The sequence below is a fragment of the Aspergillus novofumigatus genome, assembly GCF_002847465.1.
Source record: "Aspergillus novofumigatus IBT 16806 chromosome Unknown P174scaffold_1, whole genome shotgun sequence".
Taxonomy (NCBI): Eukaryota; Fungi; Ascomycota; class Eurotiomycetes; order Eurotiales; family Aspergillaceae; genus Aspergillus; species Aspergillus novofumigatus.
In genome coordinates, this window is record NW_020194274.1 from 2060067 (window position 1) to 2072678 (window position 12612).

General features: G+C 48.2%; 6 protein-coding genes across 6 annotated transcripts; 3 read left to right on the forward strand and 3 right to left on the reverse strand.

Moving 5' to 3' along the window:
* Positions 1-80: 80 nt before the first annotated feature.
* Positions 81-1064, reverse strand: P174DRAFT_456288 (putative beta-1,6-glucan biosynthesis protein (Knh1); the record flags this gene model as incomplete). The annotated part of the gene is made up of 4 exons (XM_024829417.1): positions 81-146; positions 210-612; positions 692-792; positions 855-1064. The coding sequence occupies 4 exons, from the start codon at positions 1062-1064 to the stop codon at positions 81-83; spliced, it is 780 nt and encodes a 259-aa protein (XP_024687184.1).
* Positions 1065-1552: 488 nt separating this feature from the next.
* Positions 1553-2599, forward strand: P174DRAFT_416320 (signal recognition particle receptor subunit beta; the record flags this gene model as incomplete). Its single annotated transcript, XM_024824484.1, has 2 exons — positions 1553-1765; positions 1853-2599. The coding sequence occupies 2 exons, from the start codon at positions 1553-1555 to the stop codon at positions 2597-2599; spliced, it is 960 nt and encodes a 319-aa protein (XP_024687185.1).
* Positions 2600-2684: 85 nt separating this feature from the next.
* Positions 2685-4370, reverse strand: P174DRAFT_22409 (putative short chain dehydrogenase/reductase). The gene is made up of 5 exons (XM_024821388.1): positions 4030-4370; positions 3919-3943; positions 3607-3846; positions 2934-3550; positions 2685-2854 (listed from the first exon to the last, which is right to left on the reverse strand). Exons 1-5 carry the CDS (start codon positions 4105-4107, stop codon positions 2771-2773), a joined length of 1044 nt encoding a protein of 347 aa, XP_024687186.1. The 5' UTR covers positions 4108-4370; the 3' UTR covers positions 2685-2770.
* A 264-nt stretch (positions 4371-4634) lies between these two features.
* P174DRAFT_361661 (cystathionine beta-synthase CYS4) lies at positions 4635-6430 on the reverse strand (the record flags this gene model as incomplete). The annotated part of the gene is made up of 4 exons (XM_024821800.1): positions 4635-5267; positions 5319-5995; positions 6057-6091; positions 6171-6430. The coding sequence occupies 4 exons, from the start codon at positions 6428-6430 to the stop codon at positions 4635-4637; spliced, it is 1605 nt and encodes a 534-aa protein (XP_024687187.1).
* Positions 6431-8427: 1997 nt separating this feature from the next.
* On the forward strand, positions 8428-10516 carry P174DRAFT_437013 (hydrogen/calcium exchanger domain-containing protein). The gene is made up of 3 exons (XM_024826181.1): positions 8428-9636; positions 9697-9990; positions 10048-10516. Exons 1-3 carry the CDS (start codon positions 8828-8830, stop codon positions 10358-10360), a joined length of 1416 nt encoding a protein of 471 aa, XP_024687188.1. The 5' UTR covers positions 8428-8827; the 3' UTR covers positions 10361-10516.
* A 243-nt stretch (positions 10517-10759) lies between these two features.
* Positions 10760-12543, forward strand: P174DRAFT_382236 (uncharacterized protein; the record flags this gene model as incomplete). The annotated part of the gene is made up of 4 exons (XM_024823108.1): positions 10760-10947; positions 11036-11315; positions 11372-11869; positions 11911-12543. 4 exons carry the CDS (start codon positions 10760-10762, stop codon positions 12541-12543), a joined length of 1599 nt encoding a protein of 532 aa, XP_024687189.1.
* Between the last annotated feature and the right edge of the window lie 69 nt (positions 12544-12612).

Genomic DNA, 12612 nt, shown 5'->3' on the forward strand with positions numbered 1-12612 from the left:
GGAGGCAGAGCCTCTGGCACTTGTGACTTGGATGCGATCGAAATGTCATGGTATCATATTCTCTTCTTCGATTTGCTTCACTAGTCCTTCCATCTCTCCATTAATCTTTTCATTGCGGCATCGTGGGGATGCGGTGCAGGGGACGCCTAGGGAAAGTGTCTATTAGAAGAAGCACGTTTATTGTCAAGGCCATGCAAGAATCCACTTACTGTGTTCTCAACACTGACAATAGAGTACGTTGCAGATGCAGAAAGTGTAGCTTGCACTGTCGCTGGAGGAAGCCAAGTCGTAGCGATTGTGTAGACACTTGCTGTGAACTGCGGCGCTGGAGCCTTCGTCTTCGCAGGGATAGTGCTCCCGGGTTCCTTGGCCATTGGAGCATACTTTGTTGGACCGCTCTGCAAAGGATAGGGTACAGTGTAAGCTGCGTAAGCTACTCCAACCACTCTCTTTCGTAGATCTTCTTTGACAGCGGATCCGTCAGGATCTGAGAGAGAACGAATCTCATCCACGAGGTGAGGTGGAAACGACCCGGTCATGTTGCTGAGTGTGAAGCGATTTGAGAAATTGATGGCAAAGGCCTCAGGACCAGAGGCAACCATCTTTAAGAAACTGCAGGTTGTTGAATTGCGTCAGTAGGAGACGAGAAATGCAGTAGCTATGAACATGCAAGAAAAGCCCGAGGTCTCACTATGCGTTGGCTTCATTGCCTCCGACACCAGGATCGATCTTGATGGAAACCGAACTCCCGCGAGCGAATAGACCGTCTTTGATCAGAACAGCTACTTCTTGCTATTTGCCCGTCTTGCCGTTAATAGGAACTCCTGGACTGTCTGTAACGCCCAGCAACTCACCTGGGTATCAGTCGTGTCTCCTCCTGCGTAGAGGTAAAGATCATACTGTGACAGTTCCGAAATCCGTGGAGACTGGCCAGACTCGCGCCAATGTGCTGTAACGACATCGCCAGCCTTGAAATTCGTGCCAATGGTCGGCAGGGTGAAGTCAACATCTGCAAATGTACATGGGAGTAGCAGTAAGATGGAGAGGCACTGGAGAATATTCATATTGTGGATGTAGCTCTCATTCAGTACACAATAATCTAAAAGCGGCTGGATAGCTAGAGATCTAAGCAAGGTCTAAATTCAATGACCAAATCAATAAACAAGAGGCAACCCTCATCCCTACATGCCGGAGGCATGTGAGTATCTATGTTGACCCCTTGTAGAGAGGGATAGTTCTGATACATGCCAGTCTCCTTATCGATAAGCCTCTAATCGATATCGATAAGGAGCGGGAACCCAACAGCTAAGGCATCAAGTCCCAATGGAAATGCGGTGGCGCCATGATTACTCAAATGAACCCGCGGTTGTTGGCAACAAGCTGGAGCTTCGACCATTCTGCAATACGCATAGCTCGGAAGTTGCTCTATGTGGAAGATGGTGCGCATTTTGACCTGATACTATTCTCATGATTTTAGTGGTTTGATCGTTGTTTCCTCAAACAATACTCGTTGATACTATTCCTCCTCCTAAATAAGCATCCATAAGCAGAGATGGCAGACCACGGGGATTGGGGTCTGGCTGAGCGGATTTTCACCAGCCTCTTGGACGGTAATCTCGTCGCTATTGCAGTCACGACTCTCATCGCTTTTGGACTGCCTGTTCTGTTGCATTTCATCTTCTACCAGTCTGTTGCCTCTCCGCCATTGAGCAATTTCCTGCTTCTCGGACCTAGCGGGGCAGGAAAAACCGCATTGTTGTCATTGGTAAGACTAGTATTCTCTAAAAATGGCTTCGCAGTTGTCGTGCGAACGCTATCCTTTCAATCAACGGTCATTAACCTTACTTGATAGCTTGAAAGCAAGACATCCCGGTTGGCTAAAGCGACCCAAACCACGCACACATCTCAAACATCTACCTCAGCCATCGTCAGCCTCCCTGCCTCGGTACCGACTGCATCAAATCGCTACCGCTCCGTCAATGATTATTCTGTGAAGGATATTTCCAAAAATCCTGTTAGATATCGCTTAAAGGATACGCCTGGCCATGGGAAACTACGGGAGGCCCAGGGCCTTTCAGAACTGGTGTCAATGGCTACTGCGAAGGACAAGAAATTAAAGCTGCGGGCTGTCATTTTTATGGTAGACACTGCAGCTTTGACTGAGGAAGACACGTTGAGAGATACCGCATCCTATTTGCACGATGTTCTTCTCGCCCTTCAGAAACGCGCTTTGAAAAAAGGCAAATCTTCCGCCAAGGTAGCATCGGAAATCCCCGTCCTCGTGGCCGCCAACAAACAAGACCTATTCACCGCCTTGCCGCCAGGCTCTGTTCGTGAAAAACTGGAAACCGAGATCGACAGGATCCGGAAATCCAAGAGCAAGGGGCTCATGAATGCCAGCGAGGACACTGCTACGGTTGAAGACGAAGATGATACCTTGGGCAGCATCGATGCGCAGGATACTTTCAGCTTCAAACTACTAGAAGATGAAGTAGGTGTGAAAGTCGACGTCGTTGGCGGAGCTGTAAAAGGTGATGAGGAGGGCAATACTGGAGCCGGTGTGAGGAGATGGGAGGAATGGATCGGAAAATGCCTATGAATGCTGGTTCATGAATGTGTGGCTTGCTTCTGCGGGCGTTTTTAACAGACTGATCACCTTTGGGGAAGTATAAAAGTAGCTGGTGGGCGACCTGCGGTCACTCCAGCGCGGTCCACCTGGACGATGGCTTCATTTAGCAGGACTATAGAAGGACTCCTCGCTATTGTGGCTCTAGATGCCATTGGACGAACCCACGCCAGCCTCGCTCTGCCAGTTTGAACCTAGAGTCTCTGTCGCTCGGGCATTTATCCAGTCCTAAATAAGAGGATGAAGTTATGTGAGAAGATTTTTCGAATTGACAGTAGCGGAAAGTATCTCAGCACAGAGGACTCACCCAAAGTTCGCGAGCAAGCTTCGTATCAGCAGCAATCGGTGTTGTTTTGCAAGGTGTTGCAATAGGTATGAAGTATTGACCACGCGTTCCATTCTCTCGAATTGCTTGGCTCGCAGCTAGATAAATGGCTGTTGCAGCACCATCCTGCGTGCTCTGTCCAACCAGTGAGAACAGGCGTCTCATTATATAGCCTCCTATTTTTCCAAAGTAGTCATCCCAGGAATTCCACTGCTCGGTGACGATATTTCCTGGAAAGAACACATTGGCGTAGATGTGTCTATCTGCGGGGTCCGTCCCCTGCTCGAGCCGACGGGCAAGTTCTCTTGTGAAGAGAATGTTACCCAGCTTGGATCGACCGTAACGCCATAGCCCGTCGACGATTGCAGGCTTGGGGCGATTTGGAGATGTGAGCAAATTCAGATCTAGTTTGCGGCAGAATTGATGAAAAGATGAGCTGGTGACGACTATCCGAGCCTCCTGTGCCTTGCCCTGGTTTATTGTGCGTCTCAGAAGAGGAAGCAGAAGGGTCGCCAGAACCTGATGGCCGACGCAATTAGTAGCAAAGATGATCTCGATATTCTGAGGTGACCTCTTGTATTGAGGTGCCACGCCCAATCCTTTTGGCAGACTTCAGCAATCGAAGCGGCTGCGCAGTGCGCGAGAAAAAGCTTACCTGCATTGCATATCAAGACGTCCAGCCTGTCAGTCTTAGCCGTAATCTCATCTGCTGCATCCTTGGCGGATTTGATGTCCCCCAGGTCGCACTGAATGAATTCCACCCTGTCGTCATTCTCGCTGAGAACTATGCCATGGCGCTGTCGCCAGATCTCTTGCGCTCTGAGGTACTTGCTCTTGCTTCGCGCTACAATGTAAACTTTCCTAACATTGTGCAAGAGTAACTGTGCAACAATTTCTGAACCAAATGAATATAAGATATGGATGAGTACTAATATGGTACCCATCGGTATAGGAAGTTGCTACACACCTTCCCCTATGCCAGCTTGGCCTCCCTGTGAAGCGACAGTCATCAGCATTCATCACCTTGTAGTTCCATCACTGAGATCCTATCCATTCTTCAAAATGAGTATATACTCACCGTCACCACGGCTACCTTGCCATCCAAAGGAGGCGTATCCTGTAAAGAGAAGTTTCGGTACGTAAAGAACCCCGACATCTTACACAAGTAGTTTCTAAGCTCAAAGCTCGTCCGAGTCTTATGAAGAGAATAACAAAGGTCGCAAATGGGATACAAATTCTTTTCATCCTCCCTGAATTTTGCGCCATGGTTTCGACGTTAACGCCTGACGTCAAAGAGTGTGAAGATAAAGGCAAACACATGCGGGGATACAAGCAAGTCAGTCCTACGTCAGGGTGTCCGCATCAATGAGAATGGAATGGAATCATAACAACCTACGAATTAGTGACCACCACAATGAGGTGGAAAACAGGGTCCGAGATTCAGTCATTGGTTGATTCAATGCGTGTATTCAAAATTCAAAATAACCCAATTAACTCCGTACCCTGGCCCCCATGATCGTGTTGAACCCAATCTATGGATGAATGTCTCTATATAATCGAATGCAGACTGATATCGCAAAATCAGGAGAGATGAGGTTGAGCTCCCTGAAGCAAATGACTCATCCTAATGATACGCATCGTTGAAACGTGAAAATATCGTAAGAAAACGGGACAGGACCCGTATTAAGAAGAGTTCTCATTGTGATGGAGCATCCAGTTGAGCAGATCGACCTTGGTTGCGACCGCGAGGGGCCTCATCGTTCCATGCTCGTCCCTCTCAGTGACAATGGCGGCGCTGTTCCATTCAAAGAAACGGTTGAGGACGCTCAGAGGAGTGTCCATAGTAATTTCCATGAACTTGCGATTTTTGGCTTGTGGCCGTAGGACATCAGCTCCGTTCTGTTGGTCGCCACTGAGCTTGGATTCCGCCAGACCGAGGTCCCTAGGGTCGGTGACGACCTCTGAGATCTTCCCGAAGTCGAACATGACATCTGCCACCAAGCTCTTCTTCGTAGCGCGTCCGTGCGTCAGCCGACTGAGGATATTTCCCAAAGTGACCAGTCCAACAAGCTTCTTTCCAGAGGGTGCAAGGACGGGAAGTTGATCGAATCCTCTATCGCGCATAATCTCGATCGCATTCTCACATGGGATGTTGGACCGGACGGTTGTGATGGGCTTCAGTCTCAAGAATTTAACCTTCGCTCCAGCGAACTTATCCTTTGGTGCCTGTGGTTGCACACTCTGCGATACCAATGTAGTCTCGGAGGATAACGAGGGCAGCAGATCATTTGCGGCGAGCCAGTCGTCGTCGGCAAACTATGACTGTCAGATTTGACCAATAGAAGTAGGCAGGGGCTGGATTGATACCTTTGTGAGATAACTCCTGATACTATCAGGCAGAATCACAACTACTACATCGTCTTTGCTGAAGGTGTGATCTTTTGCGGCCTGTACCAGCGCTGAGATCGCGCTTCCACTGCTCCCACCAACAAGAAGACCTTCCTCGGCGATCAATCGCCGAGCGTATTGGAATGACTCCCTGTCTCCAGTCTTGTACCACTTGTCCACGGCACTCTGGTCGAGCACTTGCGGAATGAAATCATACCCGATACCTTCAACTTTATAGGGCTCATTTTCATGCTCCTTGTTCAGATTGGCCGGAACAGCCAGGATAGAGCCGTGGGGATCAGCCGCAATGACTTTCACCTTGGGGTTGTGCTTCTTCAGGCCTCGCGCCAGCCCGGTGATAGTGCCACCGGTACCCGCACCTGCGACGATAGCACTGATCTTGCCGTTAGTTTGAGTCCAGATCTCTTCCGCAGTGCCAAGCTCGTGCGCTAATGGATTGTTCACGTTTCCGTATTGGTCTAGGATATGCGCATTGGGGATCTCCTTCTCGAGACGTTTGGCGACACCGATATGGGATTCAGGGGAGTCGTAGGCAGCCTCGTTAGGCGTACGGATGATGGTAGCGTTCAAAGCCCGTAGTACGGACACTTTCTCAGCAGACATCTTCTCGGGCAGTGTGATAATAGTCTTGTAGCCTTTGAGGATTTATGAGAATCGTAATTTACCAACAAGAACGCCAAGGAGAGAAAGACAAACCTTTGACGGCAGCAACAAGAGCTAATCCAATACCGCTGAAGACAACGCGAAATGTTAGTCCATGCCCTCAACTATTACGGAGGGGGAAAAAGGTAAGCAAACGGCGCAACTAACGTGTTACCACTGGTAGGTTCAATCAGGGTATCACCAGGCTTGATGCGCCCCGATCTCTCCGCCTCTTCGATCATGCGCAAGGCGATTCTGTCTTTCACGCTACCTCCGGCATTGAAGTATTCCAACTTCGCATATACAGTCGCTTCAATTCCAAGGCTCTGTGGTACGCGATTTAAGCGCACAAGTGGAGTATTGCCGATGTGTTGAGTGATCGCATCAAGGGCCACTGGAGGGACGGCGGGGGACGTTTTGGACGACATTGTATGAGCGATGGCCTCAGGAAGACCAGAGAAAAACCAGGATATCGGGGCTCAATTAATTCAAGTGAGAGAAGTTTATGAGAAGGCAAACAAGCTGTATTTGATTGAACTCCGAATTGAGAATGAGGAAAAGCAGATGTGCGCAAGATGAGAAAAAATCGCGTAACAAGAAAACTCCCCCTCCCGACAATAGCCGCCTGTCGCCGCCAGGCGATGTTTTAGGATTATGGTGTTATCAGCTTTTTAGTCTACTCCGTACGGGAGTCCGAAATGATGGTGGATTCACAGAGAAGTATCATTTATATAGGTTTTTGACTCTCCCTCAAAGTCCAGAGCTCCATGGAGAAAGTGCATTATTTGTTATGCGATATTCCAGGATTCTCAACTATAACGTGTACGTAAAGGTCCCGTAGCAGGGTATCGTTGAAGTTTTTCTTCGGGGAATCAAGCTCGTAGGATTTGGTTCAGAGCTTGAGATGTCCGATGATAGCGTTGATATACCTACCACCAGCCAAACCCCGTGGCCATGATCTACAGAGGTAGATACGGAGACCTTAACGGACCTTGGGGACCCTGAGTGCATGCATGACTTAACAGCACGCAAAGATTCCACCCAATCGGAGTAGTTACAATTTCCGGTAGTACCTAGGTACTTACAGAGTAGTCCTGCTCCAAAATAGCCCGATCTATTCATGTATCCAGATTCTAGACTCGATCAAAATGCGTAGAATTCTAGGGTGTAGATAAATAAGCAATAATAATGATCATCCGGGCGCTGATGATTGCCATATGTGAATGCGGTCCCTGCAGACGATCTACTAGTGCATTTCAGAGAGCCAACGTGCCTGTCAACAGCAGCGTCCTGAATCGGATCGTGCCACTTCTACGGAGTAGATAGGATACGATATATTGAATCATGCTCTCCCTATGCATGACTCTGGCATTCTTGACAAGATAATCCACCAGCCTGATGATGTCAGTTGGAACACCACACCTGCAAGTTCTTGCCACAGTCCGGGTACTCACTCCGTAGGGAGTACCGCTGCTAAGGGAGTCTTAAGACAGTCTGTGTCGATGCAACGATGTACGGAGTATGCTTCTGAGACAGCTCCATCATTAAAATAATAATGAACTTCCCCTGGTATTTCCATGACATGAATAACCAAGGGTAAAGGGACCACTCCGTACGTACCGTCGTGTCTAGATGGACGAATATGGATCTCGGATTATTAGACGGTAAATAGTCCGTACTCGAAGTAGATAAATAATACAAGGATGATGGAATGGACCAAGTTGCAGTGGCTGTGCAAGATATATCCACATTCCACTTCTTCCCCACTGAAGGCTAGCCCCAGTGTCTAATTAATATCTCCCAGGTACCAAATAGTGACCATCCATGGTACAGTCACTTAGGTGCTATCTACTTGGGTACTGGTAAACATAGTGCAGAGCACAGAGGCTATTCATCATAATAATAATGAGATGTTGCAGGATTCATCTGGTATATGCTATGTGGCTTCGAAAGACACGCTTGCTATCTTCTGTTACAGCAGCTTGAATGAGTATCTCGTATGAATAGTGCCAAAACCTAATACCATCAGTAATTATTACTATTGAACGACGAAGACAACTCAACAACCCCTTTTCCAGCCAAGAGAAAAAAGTAAACAATCCAGCTATGAGATATCTGGTCTAAGCCTTTGAGGTCGATAGCTTCATTTGCCAAGCCCTTTTAGCTGCTTTGAAATGCCAGCAGTTGGGTTGTCCTCCGTAAATCAAAATGAAACTTGATACCCACTTACTCCTGCTGCCATACCGAGCATCGTCAATAGGTAATTTTTGTTCTCTCTCTGGCCAGTCAAAGCCCAGCCACTGTGGTTAGTTAGTTACCTAGGTACTCCGTGTTTTGTCTATCAACGGGAGTACGAAAACCCTGCCGTAACGCCACAATGCCAGCTCACCCTCAGCTCTGTTTTGGCTTATTTCAACAACTCCATCCCGGGGTCGTCAAAAATATTTGTTTTCGTAACATTTCTTTATATATACTACCCTCAAGTTGATTTAGTGTGAGGGTCACTGCGAAGAACCATTGTCTGTCAGGGACACTCCCTAGCTTGAGCGTTACCATAAATTACCCTTGGAACACTAATATCAACCTATGTTGACAGCCATTTACTTTGCTTGAACCGCCCAATTCAACCTCGCCTGCTTCGTTTTTCGTATTTTTCTCTCCTTCTTGTTTACCTGTCCTCGCTCCATTCCATCTCTCATACAGATCAAGCAAGCAAAGAATAGCGCTCACTCTGGGGAGAAACGTTTGGTCCGCACAAAGTTATTGAGAGATTCCCCTTTTGAAATTGCTTCAGAGAAAGCGAGCGTGGGCTTCCGTGCATCAGCATGGGCGCCAATAGGAGCTCCTCATTTCAGAATGAACGGGTACAGCAAGATGTAAATAACGGAGACCTGAGGTCGGGGCATTTCCAACCAGCAGGGTCATCGCAGGATCAGTCCATACTTCCTACACATAACGAGAAGAGTGCTCGCCGCCATGGAATATTTCGAGTTGACACCGCTGGCGAGAGTGGCCGCAGTGGGTTTCATCCAGTCCACTTTTTCGCGGTCTGCTTCAAAAGCACTTGTACACTTTCGATGCTGGTGAACATCCTTTGGCCTTTCGTCCCGGCCGCTATTGCCATACACTTCGCTCGGAAGGATCTTCACATATGGATTTTCGCTTTGAATTATGTTGCCATGGTCCCTTCAGCAAACTTGCTCGGCTTCGCAGGCGGAGAGTTGGCAAAGAAGCTGCCCAAAGTTCTCGGAGTACTGTTGGAAACAACACTGAGTTCCGTCGTGGAGATCGTACTCTTCATGGTTTTGATCCACAATGATAAAGGGGGAAACCTGATCCCAGTCATCCAGGCCGCTATCCTGGGCTCGATTCTTGCGAATTTGTTGCTTTGCTTGGGGTTGTGCTTCTTCTTTGGAGGTATCAGACGCCATGAACAGTCGTTTCATGAAGCTGTAAGTGAGGTCGGGTCGGGGCTTCTGCTCGTTGCAGGTTTTGGTCTGTTGATTCCGAGCGCCTTCTACGCGGCCCTAAGCTCGAGTTCAACCAAAGCGATCATCACCCAACAAGATTTGGATCATTCCACTTTGGTAATCAGTCGATCTACCTCTGTTATTCTTCTCGTCGCCTTTATTATGTAAGCCCCTCCGTTCTTGGGCTGCCTTTAAGGATCGAGTCCACTCACGCGGTTGCACAGGTTCCTGTTCTATAATCTGCATAGTCATCACAGTATTTTCGATGAGGTCCTTGAGAATGACGAGCAGCGCGACGAGGATCGAGAGGAAGAATTGCAGCGCACGAAGCTCACTCTGACCGAGTGTCTAGTGGCTATAGCATTTTCACTCACGTTCGTATGCATGTCAGCAGTCTTCTTGGTCGAAGAAATCGAGTACGTTGTTGAAACAGGGGTTTCTGATAACTTTATGGGTCTGATCTTGGTTCCTCTGGTCGAGAAAGCAGCAGAGCATCTGACCGCTATCGACGAAGCCTGGTGAGTCCGACCTGGAGATGAATGCAGCTGCGTCTCCGCCAAATTAACGTCTGTTAGGGACAATCAAATCAATTTCGCACTCTTCCACTGCCTCGGCCCTTCAATCCAGACAGCTTTGTTGAACGCGCCACTGGCAGTCATTGTGGGCTGGTGCCTTGACAAAGACATGGGCCTCAACTTCGAAATCTTTATGATCGTCCTCGTCGTCCTGTCAATCTTGGTGGTTGGAAATTTCTTGCGCGACGGAAAGTCCAACTACCTTGAGGGAGGTCTCTGCGTGCTTGTGTATGTCATTATTGCTGTTACAACTTGGTACTATCCCAAGGTGGAAGGCGAGTCGGGCGGCCACTCGGGCAATCATGCCGAATAATTTACTCAGTCGCGGACATCTTTCTGGCATCTGTTTCATTGTTTTTTTAGATGATATACCGTTTTGAATAAATATGTTTTAGCAGATGAGCATGATTGGAGTTGCGGGATTGTAATAGATACTTTTAAAGCTTTAGATTACCCAACTGATTGTTGGAAAGACAGTTCAATTGCAATTAATAGCTTTGGCATCGTACTTGATGATGAGAGATCCGCAAGGAAGTCGAAAAAATAAACTATGTTATCATTAAAGGAAAACGAAAATGCAGTCTACGGACAAGATTGTCCTGGAAGTTGTGTCGTAGGGTGGAAGTACAGCCATGGTACGGAGGTACTTAGGAGTGAAGCTTAAGCGCGATTCCACGACGGTTCGCTCTTCCGCACCCAGCATATCAAAACAATGGAAAAGGAGACCGCAGTCAGTCCAGCGGCCAGAGTTATTGGCGCTCTCAAAGATCGCAAACTTCCAATCAATCGGAATGAGGTCGAGTCGGCTTTGTTCGACAACTACAAGAATGTTGAGAACATTCAATGGGTGGAGGAACACCTCGGACCTGACACACTGCTTTCGCAGGAGGAGCTTACACTGTATGTTCCCCATTCCTCACCCCCGTTGAATTATAATTCTCTCTATTTTGAAGCGATAGACAATTGTTGCTAATAGTATATTCTAAAGACTCACAACATTGGAGAATTCGGGCGCCTTGCAAAACATCATATCCGATCCAGATCTTGCCGCGACACGACCATTCTTGGACGAAGACCTGCGCAGTGCGATCGATTCGTTGAAGACATCCACCTCCGCGATCCAAGCACGGACGAAGATACTGAACTCACAATTCGAAATTCTGAATAGACAGTCGGGTCTGCAAGAACAACGAAGGATTCGACAGCAGAGAGACATAGAACGGCTACATCAAAAGCATGAAAGCGGAAGGCAACACATCGCAGCTTCAGTAACAAACCAATATGCGGAGTATTGTTGAACGATTCAGGACTGACGTTTCCCAAGTCTAGTGACCTTGCACGTGAGCTAGAAGCGAGCCTGAAAACCGAAGTGGAGAGAGTAACGAACGATGGCAGAAAGACCCTGTCTGTCCTGGCAGTCAGGGTAAAGGATGATGACAAGATACTTGCAGATCTGGAGCAAAGCGCTTCAGGAATACAAGTCACTACCGATGATGCCTCTATAACCAAGAGAGCATCCGAACTGGGTTCCCTACTTGCGGAATACGTGGCCGACGAGATACACTGCCGCCTCGACAGACTGTATCTTGAAAGTGTCAAAGCGGGCCGGGCAGATACGGTTGACAGAGCAACAGAAACGGAAGAGGAGGCTTTGATGACGCTGGGTGATGAACTAGAGTCCTTGTACCCAGAGATTGACATATTAGCCGAGATGTCCACAAGGCAGTTATTCAATGAGCCCATACTACGTGAACTTCAGAATGTCCATGGTCAGCTGCGAATGGCCTCCCACAAAAGGCTTGAAAACGTTGGTGGACTGTTGGTCGGAATCTATCCGCGATTCAATGGCTGACCATCTCATAGATCCTGGATACCATCGTTGGCATGACGTCGTCTATCGGCAGCCTTGGGGAGCTCCTGCAGAGTCGCGAATCATATTGCGCGACTCTAGAGGCTCTTACAGCTGCCTACAGGACGGAAATAGGCAATCAGTTTTCCGAAAAGCCTTCTTCAAGGCGAGATACATTGAGTATGAGGAGGCGTTCTACTCCGTTGCTATCCATCCCTACCGCTCCAGAGAAGCGCATGGATTCTTCAGATTTCCAGGCCATCGCGGGCGTTCTGCGCCGCATTGGTCTGTCGGTGGAGTCCGTGTTCCAACTAGAGGAGCAAGGAGGAAAAGATGATTGCGGCGAAAATGCTCTCTTTGACAAGAAACAGCACATTGTTGAGTACCTACGCAATATTAGCGTCGGTGCTAAGTTACCCTTGGTGGCTGGATTGATCCCAAGTGACCAAGCTTCTCAACTTCTTGCATCTGCCCTGAGCGAACATTCTCGATTTAAGACCTCGCTTTTGGATGTGGAACAAGACCAGAAGCTCAGTGAGCTCGAGTCACAATTGGGTGGACTTCAGAAGGGGATCGAACGGCTCAACTTGGACGTACTCTACCAACGTGACAGGGGCCAAGAAAAGTTCATGGAAAAGTGGGCATAGCGAGGGAGCCTTGCGCTAATTATCGTGCTTAGACTTTTAACTCCCGTCTCGTGCCGTCCTCGGAAGGAA

Excerpts from the sequence above, each read along its gene's own strand:
- P174DRAFT_22409 (XM_024821388.1), bottom strand. The coding sequence starts at position 4,107 with ATGTCGGGGTTCTTTACGTACCGAAACTTCTCTTTACAGGATACGCCT. Across the intron at positions 3,551-3,606 it reads CGTCTTGATATGCAATGCAG|GATTGGGCGTGGCACCTCAA; the intron begins GTAAGCTTTTTC and ends GTCTGCCAAAAG. Across the intron at positions 2,855-2,933 it reads AGCTTGCTCGCGAACTTTGG|GACTGGATAAATGCCCGAGC; the intron begins GTGAGTCCTCTG and ends CCTCTTATTTAG.
- P174DRAFT_437013 (XM_024826181.1), top strand. The coding sequence starts at position 8,828 with ATGGGCGCCAATAGGAGCTCCTCATTTCAGAATGAACGGGTACAGCAA. Across the intron at positions 9,637-9,696 it reads CTTCTCGTCGCCTTTATTAT|GTTCCTGTTCTATAATCTGC; the intron begins GTAAGCCCCTCC and ends GCGGTTGCACAG. Across the intron at positions 9,991-10,047 it reads ACCGCTATCGACGAAGCCTG|GGACAATCAAATCAATTTCG; the intron begins GTGAGTCCGACC and ends AACGTCTGTTAG.